Source organism: Balaenoptera borealis, assembly GCF_965194805.1.
Source record: "Balaenoptera borealis genome assembly, chromosome: 18".
Classification (NCBI taxonomy): domain Eukaryota; kingdom Metazoa; phylum Chordata; class Mammalia; order Artiodactyla; family Balaenopteridae; genus Balaenoptera; species Balaenoptera borealis.
In genome coordinates this window covers 4,974,339-4,996,261 of record NC_138877.1, presented here as the reverse complement: position 1 = coordinate 4,996,261, position 21,923 = coordinate 4,974,339, and the positions used below count along the sequence as shown (strand labels likewise).

General features: G+C 36.9%; 1 protein-coding gene across 3 annotated transcripts in view; it reads left to right on the top strand.

Annotated features, from left to right (window-relative positions):
* LOC309615448 (phospholipid-transporting ATPase IB-like) overlaps positions 1-21,923 on the top strand; it is a 61,131-nt gene that overhangs the window by 23,243 nt on the left and 15,965 nt on the right. Inside the window, exons 12-14 of one of the 3 annotated variants that reach the window (XM_082365107.1) lie at positions 10,420-10,485; positions 16,544-16,716; positions 18,257-18,451. In XM_082365107.1, the coding sequence (XP_082221233.1) occupies positions 10,420-10,485; positions 16,544-16,563 (86 nt within the window). In that variant the 3' untranslated portion in view covers positions 16,564-16,716; positions 18,257-18,451. Of the gene's footprint in view, positions 1-727; positions 2,225-4,234; positions 4,275-10,419; positions 10,486-16,543; positions 16,717-18,256; positions 18,452-21,923 lie in introns of those variants that run through there. The other 2 variants (XM_082365109.1, XM_082365108.1) reach the window with 2 other exon arrangements.

Below are 21,923 nucleotides of genomic sequence, written 5' to 3'. Positions count from 1 at the left end.
ACACTGATTTTTTTTTTTTTCTCTCAACGGCTATAAGCTTTAAAAGTTCAGGAGTCAAAAATGCTCAATATCCCTGTTTAGTGTGGATGAGAGGAGATTTAGCCCAAGTCATGTATGCAAACGATCAGGCTCTGTGATACTAAAATCACATTGATAATTGTCAGACGTGTTCATTTGTGTCTTACCACCGTCCCTTCTCTTTCCCCCGCTGGATGTTTTCCAGTTCATCCAGGAGTGATGAGCTCCTGGGGGCTGAGTCAGGCACGGCAAACTTCCGGGGGGCTGGAGACTAGAGCTCCCTATTCATTGCAGCTCCACTGGGGAGACTTGTCCTGGGAACTAGATACCCTGTTGAAGGGGGTACCTCCTAAAACAGGACACACTGGGGGCAAGTGGTAGATGACAGGGTCAAGTGTTCATAGGTTTTGATCAGAAGGAACTGGGTTTTTTAGAGATATATCTTTCAAGCTATAAGAGCCAAACAGTTATGATTCTTAACTTAAATTTTGCATTTTAAAAAATCTATATCATCAACTCTAGTTTTCTAGGCTTGGAACACCCATATGCCATCTAAAAAAGCTAATAGTCTTGTCCTTCAGTTGTCATTTTTCTAATTTTGTATTAACCATTCGAGGATCTATCTAACCATCTGCTTCATGACTTGTGTTAATTTCCACAATTCTAGGTGATGTTATGTTAGTTATAGTTATATGGCTACTTTCTGCAGACTTATAGATAAACGTTGGAGTCTGACACCAAAGAGTGTAGGATTGACTGGCTCTGTGAAATTGGCTCTTATCAGTTCCATGCACACCATTATGGTCCTACTTGTTTTCTTCAGTAGGAGGGAGGTGTTTTCTGACCCTCCTCTTAGCTCTTCAGGTCAGTAGCACTTCTTTGCTTTTGAACATTTTTCCTTTTGGGGTTAATAAGATTTTAAATGTCTTTCTCGATGAGCAAGGGCAAGAAAGATGCCGTCTGCATTTGTATCAGTAGTCAAGTACAGCATAACTTAGACTGTAATTGCTAAAGTAATTAAGTACCATGTTACCAGGATTGCTGTATTGGTAAAATATGAATTGATAGATTGACTGATTGAATTAGACTTGTTTCTGAGGCTCTGTGGCTTCATAGTTCCTTTGAAGCATTCCTTTCTTTAAAAAAGTGTGATAGCTTTATTGAGATATAATTCACGTACCATAGAGTTCACTCATTTGAAGTGTACAGTTGTATAGTTAGTATACTCAGAGCTTTACAGCCATCACCATGATGAACGCAGAATATTTTCGATATCGCCCTAAAAACCCATATCCGTTAGTCTTCACTCTCTGCCATCCTCCCACCCCTACCCCATTCTTTAACCCCAGCCCATGCAACCACTAATTTACTTTCGTGCTCTCTGTACTTTCTTCTTCTGGATATTCCATATAAATGGAATCATATAATATGTGGTCTTTAGTGACATGCTTCTTTGATTTAGCTTACTGCTTTCAGGATTCACCCATGTTGTTGTAGCATGCATACATAGTTCACTCCTTTTCAATGCCAGATAATACTCCATTGTGTGGATATACAATTTGTTTGTTCATTCCTCTGTTGATGGTCGTTTGGGTTGTTCCACTAGCTATTATGAACAATGCTGTGATAAGCGTTCATGTGCAAGCTTTCACTTGGACACATTCTTTCATTTTTGGAGGGTATATATCTATGAGTAGAATTTCTGGGTCACATGGTAACTCTGTTTTTAACCTATTGAGACAATAGTTATATTTTCCAAAGTAGCTGTACCATTCTACATCTCCACAGCCCGTGTACGAGGGTTCCAATTTCTCTACCTCCTCACCAGTGCTTGTTACAATCTGTAATTGATTATAGCCATCCTAGTGGGTATGAAGTGGATCTCATTGTGATTTTAATGTGCATTTCTTTAATGATTAATGATGTGGAACATCTTTTCATGTGTTTTTTGGTTATTTGTATATCTTCTTTGGAGAAATGTCTATTCAAATCCTTTGGCCATTCAAAAAATTAATACCTTTTTTTTTTTACAATATTTTATTTATTTTATTTTTTAACCATTAAAAAATTGAAGTGCAGTTAATTTACAATGTTGTGTTAGTTTCAGGTGTACAGCAAAGTGATTCAGCTATATATATATATATATATATATATATATGTATGTGTGTGTGTTTATATATATATACACTTTTTTGATTGTTTTCCATTATAGGTTATTACAAGATATTGAATATAGTTCCCACTGTCCCTCTGCTATACAGTAGGTCCCTGTTGTTTATCTATTTTCTTATTATAATGCATGTATGTTAATCCCAAACTCCTCTAAAAAATACATTTATTTTTTTAGAATAGTTTTAGGTTTACAGAAAAAATGAGCAGAAAGTACAGATAATTCACATATAACCTTCCTCTCCCCCTTACACAGTTTCCCTTATTATAAACATTTTGTATTTGTGGTACATTTGTTACAGTTGATGAAGCAATATTGATATGTTGTTATTAACTAATCTCCATAGTTTATATTAGGGTTTGATCTTACTGTACAGTTCTGTGGGTTTTGACAAATACATGTGACTATCCACTATTGCAGTATCATATAGAGTAGTTCCACTGCCCTAAAATCTCCTATGCTTCACCTACTCTGCTGTTGTTGGATGAGTATTCTTTAAAAGTCAATTAGATGCAGTGGATTGATGGTTCTATTCTGTTCAACTATATCTTTACTTATTTTCTATCTGCTGGATCTGTCAATTATTGATAAGGAGGTGTTGGAGTCTCCAACTATAATAGTATATTCATCCATTTCTCCTTGCAGTTCTATGAGTTTTTGCCTCATATATTTTGATGCTCTGTTGTTAGGTGCATACACATTAAATATTGTTATGTTTTCCTAGATAATGGACTCTTTATCATTATGTAATGCCCCTCTCTATCACTGATAATTTCCTTGCTGTGAAGTCTGCTCTGAAATTAATATAGCTACTGCAGCTTTCTTTTATTAGCATTAGCATGGTATATCTTTCTCCATTCCCTTTATTTTAATCTATCTGTGTCTTCATATTCAATGTGAGTTTCTTACGGGCAACGTAAAGTTAAGTCTGTGTCATTTTTTGTTCTATCAGACAGCCTCTTTTAATTGGTGTATTTAGATCATACATGTTTATCATGATTATTAGTTTAATATCTGCTGTATTTGTAACTATTTTTTATTTGTTCCCCTTTTTTTTCTTTTTCTTTCTTTCCTTTCCACTTTTTTCTGCCTTTGGTTCTAATTGAGCATTTTGTATGATCTGCTTTCTCTCTCTCTCTCCTTTTTTTTTTTTTTTTAGCATATCAATCATACTTCTTTTAAAAACGTTTTTAGTCCACTTTCAAATAACTCTACACCACTTCTCTCTAGAGGTAGGGAGATACTTCACAATAAGAACAAAAACTGTAAACCATCTGGTGATGAGACATTTATGGAGAAAATTATGAAATTTTTCTTAATGACAAGTAAGGACCTATATACATGGAAGGGTGTATACAATATGTGGAAAAACCAGGGTAATTAACATGGCAGTTCTCCTCAGTGTAATCTATGAACTCAGTGCACTGCAGGAATGCATAAAAGTACCAACAGAATTTTCACAGAACTTGACAAGTTTGTTCTAAAATTCATTCAGAAGTAGTAGGAGGAGGCTAAGAATTATTGTGATATTTTTTGAATGAGAATAATAAAGGAGGCTTACCTCTCTAGACATCAAGATTTACCCTAAGCTTATAATAATTAAAATAATATATATTTGTTGACCATTTATAATCTGCTAGATATTATTCTAATCACTTTCCAAATATTAACTCTCACAATAATTCTATCAGTAATCTTATTTTCCCCACTTCTCCAGTAATAGATGAGAAAACTGAGCAACAGAAATTTAAGTAGTTTGCTTATGATCACACATCTAGTAACTTGTAGAGTTAGGGAATGAATTCAAAAGCCTAGCTCTTAACAATCATGCTACACTGCCTCATGTTGTAGTGAAATAGGGACAAACAAATAGACGAGTGGAAGAGACTAGAAAAAAAGTGTGTGTGTGTGTGTACGTATATGGGACTTCACGTAATAAATTGTTAGACTGTATATCTTTTGTCAGAATTTGCTCTATTTATTCCATTTAAAAATATTTTTATCTTTAATTAGTAAAAACAAATACCTCTTTCAAAAAACGTCTAGAGGTTCCTGCTACTTGGAGCCACAGCCATTGAAGATCGCCTTCAAACACGTGTTCCAGAAACGATAACAAATGTACTGAAAGCAAACATAAGAATATGGGTCTTGACAGGAGATAAACAAGAAACTGCAATTAACATAGGTAATAGACACAAAGAATGTTTTTTTAAAAAATCTGGTTGTACATGTATCTTAAATATGCCCTAGAATTAAGAATGTATGGTTGAGTTTCCTTCAAGTAGTTGCTTTATATGTCTTCAGGAAAATGTAGTGCAATGAAATCTTGCCATTATATGGCAGAGAATTTGAACAAACTAAGCAAAGCAAACTCTTATCTTTCCTTCACATTCTTGAAACATGGAATGCAGAATGCCCACGTGAGTAATATGTAATTTCTTGTTCTTTTCCTTTGATGCTTGAAGTTATCTTATGGCATTCCCCCCCATGATGTATATACCTATGCTTGAATTATATATGTCTGTTCATAAACATTTTGATCATTAGTGAGAATATTCAGTTAGTGTTTTTTTTTCCAGGCTCTGATGTCACTTCCTTGCCTTTATAGTTGTTGTTGTTTTTTTTTTTTTTTAAATTTCACTGTTTGATTGTATGTTAGGATTGAGGTGTGCAGAAAAGGAGTTGAAAAATCAACTTTTAGCTGTGAATGTGTAAATTTTGGTAAGAAGGAATTGACATTACTATTTTTTCCATGATCATCATGGTAGCCAGCTCTGGGTAGATAAACACATATTATAAAATCACTCTGTATTCATCAGACACCCTTTAAATGATATCTCCACTAATTTGTCTATTCTACATTCATTCACTTAATAAATATTGAATACTTGCTACATGCCAGGGAATTCTAGGATCTGGGAATGAAATATTGAGTAATAAAGTCTCTGTCCTCATGCAACTTACATCCAAGTAGACACGACAAAATTAACAAGCAAATCACTGTCTGTTGTAATATTATTGCAGCAAGTGCTAAGACTAAAAACAGCAGGGCATAGCCATGGGTAGAGGGGTAATTAGACAGAAAACGTGTTAAGGAGGTGACATTTGAGGCAGAGACCCAGATGGAAAGAAGGAGCTAGCATTGGGAAGGTTCCAGGCAAAAGTATGGTGAACACAATGGCCCCGGTGTCCTATTTGAGGAACAATAGCAAGGCCAGCGTGAGTGGAACACGGGGAGCAAAGCAGGGAAAGAGGAGATGAGAGCTTGTCAGGCCACAGTAAGAAATGTGTAGAGTTGTGAGCAGGGGAGTGATATGATCTAATTTGTGTTTTAAAAATACCTGCTGGCTGTTGTGTGGAAACTAGACTAAATGGAAACCAGGAAATTACTTAGGAAGCGTTTTTAGGAGTCTAGACAAAAGATGACAGTGACTTGTACTAGGATGTGATGGGGAATGTGGGGGAGGGACTCCAACTGACCCTTGAATGTCATGACTTGAACTGCATGGGTCCACTTGTACTTGGATTTTCTTCAGTAGTACATACTGCAGTTCTGCAGGATGCAGAACCACAGATACGGAGGGCCAACTGTAAAGTTATACGTGGATTTTTGACTGTGTGAGGGTTAGTGCCCTTATCCCAGCGTTTTTCAAAGGCCAACTGTAAATTTGGGATACATTTGGTGGGTTGATCTGTCAGCCCTCATTGATGTGGGTGCAGTGGGTGCAGATGACTCTTTCAAAGAGTTTTGCCGTGAAGGGAGCTGAGATCTAGGGTGGTAGCGGAAGAGAACATATAGTTGATGAAGGGTTGGTTATTTCTGAAGGAGCTACTTTACCTCTCTGAACATCAGTTATCTTGTCTGTAAAATGGGATGATAATAGTTTTTACTTCATAGGGTTCTTGTGAGGATGCCTTGAGGTAACCCCCGTGAGGAGTTTAGCTTGGTGCAAAGCACTTAGCAAGTCCTGCAGGAATGTTAGATGTTAACGTGATTAATAAAGACTCGCAAAAGGGGTCCAACCACGATGCTGCCACTCATTTATCCATCTGACAAACATTTGGAAACATACCATGCGTATGCTCTCCTTTTTCCAGCTCTTCCACATTTCTGCTTTAATGTGACTTGCTATGTTTCTTGAGAACCACGAACTCAATGACCACAGTAACTTAGTGCTTGTCTTGTGAAGAGGCTCAGCTGACCCAGCACCATAAAAAAGGACAGTTGCTTTCTCTCCACCTTTCTAAATTACACCTTTGTCAGGCCCACTCCCGGACACTGTTAGTTTTACCTGAGCCTTCACCTGTCTCTTCAGCTTAGTACTGAAACACAATCTAGATGAGACCCAGCAGTTATTGTTAAGAGCAGAATTTTTGTCCCTATCGAATGAGACTTACTTCTGTTACCAGAAGTCTACAATTCACTTGAAGCACCCTTTGCTCAGAATAAATGGATTGGGTTAGCTAATTGCTACATTGAATTGCACCCATTTCAAACAAGTGTTTAGTAACTGTGGTGGACTTGAAAAAAGAAAGGAAACAAACTCTCGATTTCTTAGAGTAGGGCTTGAAAACACTGGGAAGAACTGGCAGGGCTAGAATGAAGGGCAGTACACACACGTAGTGGGAATAGGGCAATGCATACACCTGTAGGGGAAAGGGCAAAACACACACATGGTGGGCATAGGGCAATCATACGTGTGTAGAGGAAAGGGCAACACACGCATGTCGTAGGGGGGAGTCCACAAGGGGGCGCTGGCCCGCAGGAGGGACAGCCAGTGCGTCCGTGCCTTTTGCAAATGAGTATCCACCGTTGGCACAGGTTTTTAGTTTTTAAAAGATAATTGTGTTGTGATATAAAATATCCTGATTTATGACTTAATGTATAAAATGTTGTAAGGGCAAAGCAAGACATGTCTGATGGCTTAGTGCAGCTTGCCATCCCCCAACCCTTTCTGAGTTCTGGGTCCTAGCTTGGACTTCACTGTCTTCCCTTAGAGGCTGCTCAGGAAGAGGAGACCAGCTGAAAGACAGAGTCAGTGAACTTTGCCTGGTATAAACTGAAGACTGTGCTGGCATATTTGTTTTCTTAGAGGCTTTCTGAGCTCTTGCTTTTTTCCCCAGAAAAGCAATAGCCTTTGGTTAGAGAGCTTTCATGTTGCTTTCATGGGTTTGAATGGCTGAGGAATGATTCAAAGAGGAAAAAGATTGAGAGCTGGTTCTGTGAGCTGATATCTTTGAAGAGAAATGCATAGCAGAGTGGTTGAAAAGACAGGCTTCAGAGTTATAAAGACCAGGGTTTGAACCTGAATCTTCTGCCTCTACATTTATCAGTCGGAGCCTTTTCTAACCCCCAGTTTTCTCATTAATAAAATGGAGATAGTCATGATACCTCTGGTTGTTGTGATGATTACGTGAGATGGTGTCTGTGAAGTTCTTTCTAAGATGGTATATTGGGCAGAGTGAGGGCTTTGTAGATGTTAGCTGCTGCCTTTATGAATATTGTGACAGTTTAGATTACCACCATCTCTCAAGGAGGTAAAGTTGGCTAACATCATGCAGTTAAAAGACTACGCATAGTCTTGACACAGGTTCCAAACAAAATTTGGCTAAGGATTTGGCAGGAGGTTTACTTTCAGGAATCAGTATGTCAGGATTGTTTTTTGTCAACAGCAACAAGTGAAAATAAGGACTACTGTTACACGTTTCTAAGACCAGTTTCTAATTCTACTACCTTCTGAGAGTTTTCTGAGAACATGATTTGACATGGATCTGCTGCCTCTTGACCTCAGTAGGACATGTATTATTACATTTGGTTTACCAATGAATTTGTATGTGGTTTGTTCTCTTTTGTGTTAGCTTTGCTTCCTTAGGTTTTAAGAGGCTTATCACACATCTGTTGTAAATCTTCCTTTGCACCCAGTATAAGGCTGGGTACGAATAGAAGCACTCAGACCTTGCAAGCTGATTTGATTTGCATTCTCGTCGTAATGCATGGAGACTCTTTAGCCTTTGCTTAGAATCAGCCAGGGGAGTCAGCAGTAGCTTCTGGAGAGAGGAAGGCTCCTCACGGGGGCAGCACCAGGACCCTTGATGGGAGGCTGGCTGGCCCTCTGTGTCCGGTTTCTGCCCCTGAGCAGCTGCACAAATACTAACTTTCCAACCTGAGCACTGGGTCAGGAGCTGCCAGCACTCAGGCAGTTAACTTCGCCAGTAACTTATTACAAAATATAAGTGGACACGTGGACATTACAATAAAACATGTCAGGAAGTCATGAGAATTCTTTGAAAAGTTTAGAATCTCTGGTTTTTGAAAAAGCATTGCAACAATGCAAAGCAAATATCCACATGCTCCAAACAGAACTTTAATTTAAAGATCATCATATTTTATGGAATAGAACACTGTTTACCTAGGAAGCATCAGATAAACCAATAATTAATGAAGAAGACCATTTAAAAATGATTCTCTCCTTGTAATTGAACAGACTACATACATAGAGGCATTTTGAATCACATACATATGAAGCTACTTTTGTTATTTTGTACTACATCTACAAGTTTCAGGAAATTTCAAAGGAAACATTAAAATGATGTTGTATAAATTTACATTTCAATTCCAACTTACATGAAATTGATTTGTATGAAATCATTTTAGAAAATTTGTTCCATAGGAATCATCAGTTATAGATGTACAAAAATTTAATTTTCAAAATTATTTATCAGAAATTTATCACAGAGTTCTTACAGTCTATAAAACTCTCTTAATAGTTCTAGCAATAGTTATATTAGCAGAAAGATCCTGCTCAAAATTAAAAATGATAAAAACTTAAAATCTTTCATTTGTCAAGAGTAACATTGCTTTCAATTATATTGCTTGAAAATAAAGTTGCTAAAAGTAAATTTTGATGATCTAATAAATGAATCTGCAGAAAATTAAGGCAGAAGAATCTTATGATCAATCAAGATTTCACATTAATAAAGTATTTCTTGCATTATATAAAATTATGGCACCAAAATATAACTTTTTGCAGTTTGTAAGTTTATGTTGTTATTCACCATTACACCTGTTATATTTTTTAAGTATAAAATATTTTTAAAGAAAACCTTTATATTTTAGTATCTGTGATGGCATTTCCCCCTTCCTTTTTTTTTTTTTTTTTGTGAACAAGGGGCCCACATTTTCATTTTGCTGAGAAGGAAGCTGGAGAGGATATATTGAAGATTTGTGGGGAGAGGAAACAGTATGAGATGGCTGTCTGGAGAGTGGGAGGGTGCGTGGACCAGCGGGTAGCTGCTGAATTATATGCACACATACCATCTCCTTAGGACAACCATTAATTCTCAGAGAGGAAAACTGAACCTGTGAGATGGAGGAGAAATACTGTCCTAACTTGCTCAACCTGTGAAGAGCTCGCCTCTTAACAACTGAATCACTACTTCCCGTTATTTTCCACAGCTGGGTTAGTTCCTTTCATTTATCCAAGAGCTTTCACATCATGCCCCTTTAACCCTTTGGGAGGAAAAGAAAGTGACCTGTCATTGAACTATCTGTTAGTGGATGTCTCCTCAGCTTCACTCAGCTTTAAATGACTGCTTTTATAAAGACTCAACCTTTCTGGAAAGGGTTCATCTATCTCAGAGATGGTTTCATTCTTCTAGATACAGATTGTATTTGGGCCCCCTTAGGCTAATTCTGTATATATATTTATTTCTCAGTCTAATTTTAAAAGTGAGAATGACTTAAAATTTTCAAATTGGAAAATGCTTCCTGAGATGTACAAGAAATGTACACATTTATTTCTTTTGGTCGTACCTTGGATGATATTAATAGTATACTAGGTATCATACCGTTGATATAGCAATTTGACAGAGCAGAGCTTGGCTTCCTCAAAATCTTGGAATTATTATAAAGCATAATCTGAAGCTCATGTCATAAAAAGATAATAAAAATAAAAATCCATAGACATTGAAAAGTACAGATTTAGCCATTAGTTATATGCACCTTCCCAATCTTTTCTGTTTAGGTTGCCTTTTAAGATTTAAATGAACCAATTTTTTGATTCCTTTCCCTTCTACAACCCCTCACTCAGTTTTTGCGATGAGCTACTGGGTTTGAAATAGTCATGAGGCAGAAAGTATGATAAAGGAAGAATATAAATAGATTTTAAAAATGAGCTCATGCAAGGCATTGAGCCTTCAAATATGTGACATCTTTATTTCTCTCTTTGTAGCATATTCCTGTAAACTGTTATCAGGTCAAATGCCTCGTATTCAAATTGAATGCAAATTCATTAGAGGTAAGTGATTTTTTAAATTATATTTAATATGAATGTAACCAACTTGTTACTTGAGGGTTACCCAGCTCCGTTAAAATCTACATAAGATTGCCTTCAACTCCCACTCAAGTCCATTGGAAAGTCTAGATTTGCCCCAAGATACTTTCCCGAGACTCTGAAAATTCTACTGGTTTTCTGTTTGGTGTCAGCCCTGGTTCCCACTTATTCCTCCCTCTGTCTGAGGCTAGTCCTTTATCACCCCCCTGGTGTCATACCAAATCCAGGATTCAGATCCTTCATTTTTAAAATGGAAAGAGGAGAAAAAAAGAATCTGTCTATATAGCAGTCATTATGAAAAGTTTGAAAAGACAGATGGCATTTACCTTGCAAGAATGAAAGAACTTTGGAATTCAGTATTGAACATCCTTGCCCTTAAAAGTTAAATGGCTCGTTCTGTTAAATATTTTTTACTGTATCATTTTCTTAGACTCATTTTTAAAGACTTTTAAATAGATTTCATTTACTCCTTTTCTGACACTCTTCCTTTTAAAAAATGTAGGTCTGAGTTTCTGACATGATCATTCTTCTTCTCTACGAAAAACTTTAAAAAATATTTCTTACAAGGCAGATCTGCTGGCGATGAATTTCCTCAGTTTTTGTTTGTCTGAGAAAGTTTTTATTTCTCTTTCGGTTTGAAGGTTAATTTCACTGGATACAGAATTAGACGTTGGGGTTTCTTGTTCTTTCAATACTTTAAATATTTTACTTTCTTCTTGACTGCAAGGTTTGTGATGAGAATTCTATCATTTCTTATCTTTATTCCTCTACAGGTACGGTGGATTTTGTCTCTGCTCTGGATTCTTGCAAGATTTCCTCTTTGTTTTTGGTTTTATGCAGTTTGAATATGATATGCCTAGGTGTAGATTTTTGGCATTTATCCTGCTTGGTATTTTCTGAACTTCCTGGGCCTATCCTCTTGTGTCTGCAATTAATTTTGGAAGATTCTCAGTCATTAGTACTCAAACTTTTCCTTCTGTTCTCTACTTCTTCTCCTTCTAGTATTCCAATTGCTTGTATGTTAGACCTTTTAAATTGTCCCACAGTTCTTGAATATTCTGTTGTGGGTTTTTTGTTTTTTTTTTTTTCCTCTCTGAATTTCACTTTGGGAAGTTTCTGTTGACATATCGTTAAGCTTGTTAATTCTTCCCTCAGCTGTGTCCAGTCTACTGTTGAGCCCATAAAAGATATTCTTCCTTTCTGTTAGTGTTTTCACAGTGTTTTTACAGCCCTGTGGGTGTGGTGTTAATGTATGTGTGAGGGGAAGTTTTCTGTAATCTTAGGATTAAATCTCAGTCTTTAACTGAAACTGTGCCCCTTGTGTCTTCATAAGTGTTTCTTAGTGCTTTCTTTCTCCCCTTAGGTGAGACAGGGAGGCCCGAGGGGGATGGAGTTGGATAAATGCCTTTCCCTCCAGGTGGGATAAGGCTCTGGTAAAGTCCTTAACCTCGGAGACTAGGCTTTTGCAGTGGAGAATGCTCTGGGCATATTTCACAATGGTTACTTTTACCCTCCTCCTGCTGAGCCATGAGGGGAATTTGTTTAGCTTTTCACCATGAGAACCTCACCGTGAGGTTCTTAGAGGTAAACGCACAGAAGTGTGAGGGCCGCCCACTAAGGCTGCAGCTCAGGGAGTTTCTCACCTTTGTGCTACTCCACACTCAGCCTCCACCAGTTCTTCAAAATTACCATTGAAGTGTTCCTACTCGCTTCTGGGTCCAGCTTCTTCTCCAGATAAACAGAATTCAGCTGTAATTCTCTGTGTTCACATGTCTTTCCAGATTTTGGGGCGGCGGTTAGTCCTGTAACCTCAGTTCTCTGATGGATGCAAGCGGAGTTGATGTTCAGTATGTTCAGCTTTTTTTTCTGTAAGAATGGCAGTGACATTCTTGCAGAAACCTAGAATCATATAGGTTTATTTCTTACCCTCTACTGAACTTTTATAGTTTTCCTATACACTCATTTAAATGTATTTATCTTAAAAGGTTAAAGCCTCATAAGCCAGTGGTATAATTTTTACTTTAAACAGTTCAGTGTGTCTGAAAGAAATTAAGATAAAAATAGTCTTTTATACTTTACTCATAGATTTATATAACTTTAGATTTTCATGTTTTTTTCTGCTTTTTATGTTATATTCTATTTCACTAAGTGTATATTTTTAATCTAAACCCTTTTTCCCCAGCTTCTTGATTTTTATGTATCAAATAATTACTTTTTGTTAGAACTTTCAGTTTTCTTCTGAGTAAACACTTTTATTACATGTATAGCAGTCATGGTTCTTAACTGGAAGCAAACGTGTGTGTGTGTATAAAGATTCATTGAGCTGTACGTTTAAGATTTCTGCATTTTACTGTCTGCCTATTATACCTCAATAAAGTATTCAACGTAATATAAGAAAAGAAATCTCATCATGTTTAAGGAGTAGTTAATTCATGTCTTACCTCTTCATAGCATATAATAGTGATGGTATCTTTTCTATCATTTTTCTTTATTTCTCAATTTAGTTTGCATGTGTTTGGGGTTGTATATAGATTTTGTACTATTAATAAGTCCTTTTAAAAAAATTAATTAATTCATTTTTGGCTCCGTTGGGTCTTCATTGTTGCACGCAGGCTTTCTCTAGTTGCAGCGAGCAGGGGCTACTCTTCATTGCAGTGTGTGGGCTTCTCATTGCGGTGGCTTCTCTTACTGCGGAGCATGGGCTCTAGGCGTATGGGCTTCAGTAGTTGTGGTGTGTGGACTTACTAGTTGTGGTGTGTGGGCTCAGTAGTTGTGGCTTGTGGGCTCTAGAGCGCAGGCTCAGTAGTTGTGGCACATGGGCTTAGTTGCTCTGCGGTATGTGGGATCTTCCCGGACCAGGGCTCGAACCCGTGTGCCCTGCATTGGCAGGCGGATTCTTAACCACTGTGCCACCAGGGAAGTCCCATTAATAAGGGTTTTAAAAGTATAACATAGAGCAGCATCTTCTTATGTTTTATAAAGCCCCTCCATTGTTAAATATTAGATGAAAGCTGAATTATAGTTTTTATTTCTCCAAATTATATACACCAAAGGAAACTGAGACATATGTTCGAATTTGTGTTTACAAAATTTGTGAACATTTTGGTGTCGATTACATAGATAATTAGAATTATCCAGAAGCTAGTCTTAGTGTAGCCTACTTTGGAAGGCTTTATTTCACTTAAATATTGTGGTTTAAATAGTGATCCTGGTACTTTGTCTCTCTAAGCTTTTCTCATGTTTTAAGTTCCTGTAAACTTTAAAGTTATATCATTTTCAAAGCTCGTTATCCCTAAATAATCATTATGAAATTATTGATGTACTTGTTTTACATAATTGAAGCATATAATGCAATTTTCCCGTATAATGTACTGCCGGTTACCAAACTGTATTTTACGTAATTAATTTCAGAAAGTCAGTCACAGAGTCACATTCTAGAATGAACTATGTCAGAATTGGCTTAACTCCCGTTGGTATTGGCAGCAGAAGCAGTGGAAAAGAGAAACAGATAAATAAATTAGGGACGAGAAAAAAAAATTAAACGTTAAAACTGACAGTTTTAGCTTTAAGCATTTAGTGTTCCTAAGCAATTGTAAAATTGAAAACAATATGGTAATTAGAAAAGCACCAAGTTTTGGGTTCAGTAATCAATGAAACGTGGGAAAAGTTATTAAAGTAGAGGCAGCCTTCAATTTTGTCAGATTCCATTTGGGGGAAAGAACCATTGCAGTCACTTGAGACCATTCATGGAACATTCAGTCAACTGTGTGGAAAGAGTGGAGGTGGAAATGTTTAATATGATGTATACGTTATAGTACACTTAATAGTTCCTACACAGTGTGAAATCCAATTTCACGCTTTTGAATTCCATCTGTTATTAGACCTTCAAATTTATATAAAGGCCTCAGTAATTCAAGGATTATTAAATTACCTTTTAATTCAGGAAACACACACAGTTATTGCATTTGAGTAATAAGCAATGAAGGCCTTTTGAGAAAAAGAGGGTTGAGGATTATTTTATTAAATCTTTTGGTGCTTGACACCTGTTGTGCTTTTAAAAATTTTTCCCCAAGTGGCACATTTTGTTAAAATTTCATTTATTAATATGTTAAGGAAAGTTGAGATCTTAAATCTCCTCTATCAATCATTGAATATAAGTGAAAATTATAGTTCAGAAAAATAATTAAATAATAAACCCTTAAATATGATTTACTACTTTATGGCATTCATTTTAGCGAGTCACAGAAATAAAGCAGATACCTCAAAAAATATTTGGTACACTGATCAGGTCCACCAGTCTTTCAATAAATGGTGATAACTGATATTTTTCAGTTTTTTGTTTTTTATTCTACTTGCATTTGATGAAGGAATATTCTTTACTGTTAATCTATATCACTTAAAATTTTATTACATGTTTTGGTTGAAATACTCCACTACTTGAATTTTTGACTCTGTCACTGGCGTGGGAGTCATTTCTGTAAAATTTTGAGCTTTCAACAGTTTATATGAATTTTGAAGGAAAGAAAGGATGGGGTAAAAAAAAATAAGGTACAGGAGGTGACTCCTGCATCTTAAATCGAGTCTCTACAACAATCCTTCTCTCTACAACAGTCCTTCTCTTTTAGACACCTGATACCCAGTTTTACAGAGGTCGACCCCATTATTCTGTTCCCATCTTTTAAAGTTTTTCCAGAATTTCCCCAAACTTCCTCGTCTGCTATTAGCACCCTTCCGTATTTTCCAACTAAGAATTCACTCCTACTTACATACCTTTTCAAAAGCAGCTTTATTGAGATATAATTCACATGGCATAAAATTAATCTGTTTAAGATAAGTCAATGGATTTAAATGCATTTAGGGATATACACAACCATCCGCAGAATCAATTTTAGAAACTTTTCATCATCTCTAAAACAAACTGCGTACCCTTTAGCTGTCATCTCCTTGACCCTCCTTCCCCCCCGCCAAAACAACACTCCCCTACTTTCTGTTTCTATGGATTTGCCTCTTGTGGACTTTTATATTAATCAAGTCCTATAACAGGCAGTCTTTTGTGACTGGCTTCTTTAACTTACCGTAATGTTTTCTAGGTTCGTCCATGTTGTACCATGCATTAGTACTTCATACCTTTTCTTATAGCTAAAGAATACTTCATTGTATGCATATACTGTATTTTGTTTATCCATTCATCAGCTTGTTTCCACTTCTAGGTTAATTATGAATAATGCTGCTTGTACATTAATATACAAATTTTTGTGCAGACATATGTTTTCATTTCTCTTGAGTGTATATACACTAATGAGTGAAATTGCTGGGTCATTCAGTAATTCTACGTTTAATTGTTTGAGGAACTGCTGGACTATTTTCCGAAGTTGCTGCACCATTTTACGTTCTGACCAGCAGTGTATGAGAGTTCTGATTTCTGTACATCCTCACCAACACTTGTTATTATCTGACTTTTTATATATATATATATTTTTTATTAATTAATTATTTATTTATTTTTGGCTGTGTTGGGTCTTCGTTTCTGTGCGAGGGCTTCCTCTAGTTGCGGCAAGCAGGGGCCACTCTTCATCGCGGTGCGCGGGCCTCTCACTATCATGGCCTCTCTTGTTGTGGAGCACAGGCTCCAGACACGCAGGCTCAGTAGTTGTGGCTCACGGGCCTAGTTGCTCCGTGGCATGTGGGATCTTCCCAGACCAGGGCTCGAACCTGTGTCCCCTGCATTAGCAGGCAGATTCTCAACCACTGCGCCACCAGGGAAGCCCCTATCTGACTTTTTAACTTTTGTCATGCTAGTGGGTATGAAGTGGTATCTCATTGTGGTTTTGATTGGCATTTACCTGATGACTAATGATCTCAAGCATCTTTTCATGTTATTTATTTACTTTTAAATTTCAATTCTGTGAGATTTTCACCGGGAAGAAGGAGGTAAACATACGCCTTAATCTACCATCTAGACTCAAAAGGTCTTTTCATTTATATTTAAAATGATGAAGTAATTTTCCCCTCTTTGTTTTAGGCAACACAACAAGTGATTAATCAGAACTGCCAAGATCTTGGAGCCTTGTTAGGTAGACAAAATGACCTGGCCCTAATCATTGATGGTAAAACATTGAAGTATGCCCTCCACTTTGAAGTTAAGAAGAGCTTCCTTAATTTGGCCCTCTCATGCAGAGCAGTATTATGTTGTAGGTAAGAATATATTCACTGTTTTTTCCTGCTATATTTAATATTGTTTATGTGAAGAAAATATAGACATGGAAATATAAGTTTTTGTAGAGACAAAGTTCCTTCCTGGGAAAATATTTGCTCAATCTGAAATGAAAAGTCTGGATTTAATTCATGGTGTCAGGTTTAAGATTTATTCAAAAGCAGTTTATAATTTTTCAATGGTACATTGTTCATCGATGTAATGAAAGAAGTCTTTCAGGTAGAACAAAGGCCCTCAGTTTATTTACAGTGAAGGGCAAATTTACAAACAATTCACTGACACCTAGAGGAAAATGAAGTTATGAGTAGGAGTGCAAGCAAAAACATTGTTTTTTTAAAAAAGCAAGTCATCTACAACCAAGATGCCTGGAACTGAGAAAATCATGAAACTATGTGCAGAATAGTTGTTCCTTGCTCCTCAGTAAAAATAGTAAATGGACCAATTATTAGAGCATATTAGTGCATTGGACTTGTAAATATTATTACAGGCGTGCCCCTCAATCAGTGCGGTCCACTCTATGCTTCACACACCTCCCTTAAATGTCCTTCTGTGTTCACTGTCATTCAGCATCTACTAAAAATATTCAGCAACTTCTGTTCTTCACTCTGCTTTCCCCTGAGGTGTCTGTAGTTTATTTAGCCTTCAGGATTCTTTGTGACCTAGTCTTCTATCAGTTAGAGCTGAAAGACATGATGGAAAGCTGAATTCAAATCCAGCTTAGGCGAAAAGGGAATTTATTAGCTCACATAGCTGAAAACTCTGCAGGTAGAACTGACCTCAAGAGAAGCAAGCAAACTCATCAATAAATCAGTTCACCAAAATGGTTTCTTTTAACCGTTCAGATTTGATAAACCGGTTTTCATTTTGCATCATAACAGTATTTTAAGGAATTCTCACCTTTTCTCTGCTCTCACTCCCTACCCATGCTGGTGGAAACTGGAGGGGACAATGGAAGGATGTACCAGAGAGGCAGAGAGGGGAAACACAGGGGCTGATTTTGCCACTAAGGATGGATATTCCAGCAGTTGGCTTGTGTGGACTGTTGGTGGTTTGTCCTAAATCTGGCTTCACTTGTGGTTTGATGTGGGCTCAAACAGTGTCTCCTGTGTGATACATCTGGTGCAGGCTTTATCCCCAGGCTGGTTCCCATTTGGCAGTGGCAGACCCGAGCCTCACATCCTCATAGGTTTGTGTCCAGAGGAAGATTTGCATACGCTCTCTCCCAGAAATGGGGCATCATCTCTCATTGGCTCTGAAAGTAAATACTTGCTGTCAGGAGCCTAAAATGAGAAGCAAAACAGAAGGATTATTTACATGCTGGTAACAGGGAAAGTGCTGCTGTACCCCTAGGTCTAAAGGGATCAGAGGTCGTGGTCCCTGGGACCTGAAAGGAGAGGGTTCTGCAGAGTGGGCTGCCCTGAGAGGAGCAGTGAGCTGTGGCGGACAGACAACCAGCTGGGGAGGACATTGCAGGGAGGAGCAGGGAATGACCAACCTGACCTCACTGTCTTCCCCTTCCAGCTTCTGCAGGGGTCACTCATCAGCCGGCACAACTATGACTCCAGCTCTCAATTATCCAGGCTTATGTGATCCGGTGCCTTGGTTTCTCCATGTCCTCACGCTTAAGTGTCCCCATCAGGTGAACAGTAAACAGAAATGCACATAAAAGTGAAGTCTGCTGACTGACCTGTGTGCTGAACTGGTGAAAACAACTGGGTATGGAACTGGCTGAAACTGTTACTTACAAGAGGAGTGTGGAGGGCGGTAAAAAAGAAGAGTAAGCTGCGTCTCCAGCATCCTTCATGGCTTTAAAATTTTATGATTTAATTTTATTTTTCTGCACATTCTGCTAAAATTCCATTAAGAATTTTTAGTCTGTGCTCCTGAAGGATACTTCTTTGTGGTTTTATTTCCTTTAATGTCTTTGACTAGCATTGGTATCAGGACAATTCCAGCCTGATGAAATGAGTTGGGAAGTGTTTCTCTGTCCTCTGTTTTCTAAAACACTTTCTGTAGTATTAGTATTATTTCTTCCTAGGATGTCTGATACATTTCACTGTTGACACAATCTGGACCTAGACTTTCCTTTTGACAGATTTTGATGAATAATTCAATTTCTTCAGCAGATATTTAGATATTTTCTACTTCTTCTTCGGTTAGTTTTGGCAGTTTGTGTCTTTCAAGGAATTTGTCTGTTTATCTAGTTGTCAAATTTGTTGGCATAAAGTTCTTCACAGGGTTCATTTATTTTTTACTTTTGTGTGATTTGTGTTAGTATTCCTTCTTTCCTTCCTCATGTGGATAATTTGTGTTTACTCTCTCTTTTTTTTTCCTTGATTAGTCTAGCTTGGGCTTCACCCATTTTGCTGATCTTTTCAAGGGGCCAACTCTATGGTTTGTCCAGTTTCTATTTGCATTCTGATATATATAGCATATATAATGTGTATATATATTATATATATATAACATATTAATATATATAATAGTCATACAATGTATAATCATAATATATAATAATATAATATTCCAATATATAATACAACATATTCATATCTGTATTATTTTCTACTTTCACCTTACTTTAGATTTCATTTATTGTTCTTTTTCTAGTTCTTTAAGGTAGAGGCTTTTATAGTTGATTTTAAGCTCTTCTACTATAAAGCATTTCAAGATATAAATATTTCTTTAAGCAATGATTTAACTACAGCTGACACATTTTGATATGTTGTCATTTAGTTCAAGGTACAGTATTTTCTCATTTTCCTTGTGATTTCCTTTTTTTTAAACATCTTTATTGGAGTATAATTGCTTTACAATGGTGTGTTAGTTTCTGCTTTATAACAAAGTGAATCAAAAAAAAAAAAAAGTGAATCAGTTATACATATACATATGTTCCCATATCTCTTCCCTCTTGCATCTCCCTCCCTCCCACCCTCCCTATCGCACCCCTCTAGGTGGTCACAAAGCACCGGCGATTTCCTTTTTGACTCGTGGGCTATTTAAATGTGTGTTGTTTAATTCCCACACATTTAGGTATTTCCTATCTTCCTTCTGTTTTTGATTTCTAACTTAAATCTATCGTCGGGGTAAACACTTTACTCGGTTGTTTTTTTCTCTCCATACTTTGAATCTGTCGTTCTGTTGTCTTCCGGCTCCCTTGTTCCTGACGAGAAGGTCATCCTATCGTTGTCGCCCTGTATGTGGTGTATCGTCTTCCTCTTGCTGCTTTCCATGTTCTCTCCTTGTCACTGGGTTCCTGCAGTACGCCTGTGTTGCCACCAAGTGTAGTTCTCACTGTGTTTATTCTACTTTGGATTCATTGTATCCCTAAATTGATGTGTTTTAACCAAATTGCAAAGTTTTCAACCATTATTTCTGCAAGTATTTTTCTGATGCTTTTGTTTTCCTTTACCTTTACTCCAATTACATATATGATTGAATGCTCAATGTTGACGAGAGGTCTGTGGCACTGTGCATTTTTCTTCAGTTTTCCTCCCTTTCTTCTTTGGAATAGATTTTTTTTTTTTTTTACTGGTCTAACTTCAGATTATTTGATCCTTTCTTTTCCCATCTCAGATCTGAAGTTCATATAGTATATTATTTCATCCCTAGAGTTTCTATTTTTTAATAGTTCACATTCTTCTTTTGGGATATCCTGTTTGTTGTTGATTTATAATTGTCATAAGTTTCTTTGATTTTTTTGGAAAGTAATAATGTCTGTTCAGTTGAAAAGGGTAGGAATTAGCTGTTTAATGTCTATTTTGAATTACTACTGTGTTTTAGGATTATGTTTTCTTATTGCATCATATAGCATATTGACTTTTTTTTTTCTATCCCTAGTAGATTTCTCCCCCTTACTTCAGATATTGTGAAATAGACCACTTTGGAACTTCTGTGCTGTTTCAGCCAATAGAATGACAAGATGAACTTTTCCAGACATGACTGTAAAGACTATCAATTGGGTATAATCAATTCCAGGATTAGGGAGATTTGGCTTAATGCCCACATATGGAAACATGACTTAAAATATTTTATTGATTGAAACTCAACTAACAGATAGTTGTTAAAAGACTAATATTATTTTAGGCTGTATTTTCATACATGGGTGGGGAGCTCCAGAATCAGAATAGTAATAGTCCAATTCTCTTCTTAACTGGTCAGAGCTGACTTGGAGCTTTGGTAAAGGGTGCAGAACTGCATGAAGAAGTGCTTGAAGGACTTGAGGGTGTGTGGCAGGGGGCAGAGAAGGCTTATTGGGTTGGTCCCTGATATTGGGAGAACTTGGTTGTCAAGAGGATGGAATTAAGATTGAATGAAGACATGAAGAGTCAGACTTGAGATTAATCAAACTGAGTTAGTTTTTTTCCCCTCCACATATATCACAGTCTAAATATGAAAGTGATCATCAGTCTAAATGGTGAAGTTATTATCATTGCAAGTATTTCAGTAAAAGAACCAGTATCTCTTGATGGGAACTAGGCTTACAAATGGTTTCTAACATCCTCTACTTCAGAAACTTTTCATATTATACCTACGATGTAGTGATGGTAATGCATTATATTCTCTTCATTATGAAGCAAAAGTTTTTACCAGCAGTGCTTCTACCTTAAAATTTGGAGTGTGTTCTAATCAAGGAACCCTTCTCTCTCCTCAGTTTTTAATAATCTCACCTGAAGTTTGAAAAGGTTAAATTTAAATTAGTTTTTAGGAGCTGTTCTGTGGGAAGAGAATGATAACTGAGGTCATTTGCTTACTAGAATGTAAAACCCTTGTGTGCCCTTATCATTTTTGATGAAGTACGTGTCTAGCTTCCTGAGTGAATGAATAAATGAGTGATGAATAAGAGGTAAAGTTTTGCCCTCCTTCCTTGGCATATTTGTAAATATTTTATGGGTAGACAGGGTCTGCTATTCTGAAATTTTTTAGGAATATAAAATTTGCTTCTGTAGCTTGTCCCCGAAAAAAAAGTATCAGTGACGTACCCTAATCTGCATCAGACACATCACATGAGAAATAAACAAACTTTTGTTAAGTCACTTAGCTTTTGTTTGTTGCTGTTGTTCCCACAGCATGACCTTGACTCTCCCGACTGATAACCTTCTCGTTTTTATGTCTCCTTGTATTTTTCAAGTAGTTTGATTTTCAGAGGCTACTCTGTGTTCCAGTCTTTGGGTACATGCCTTCCTAC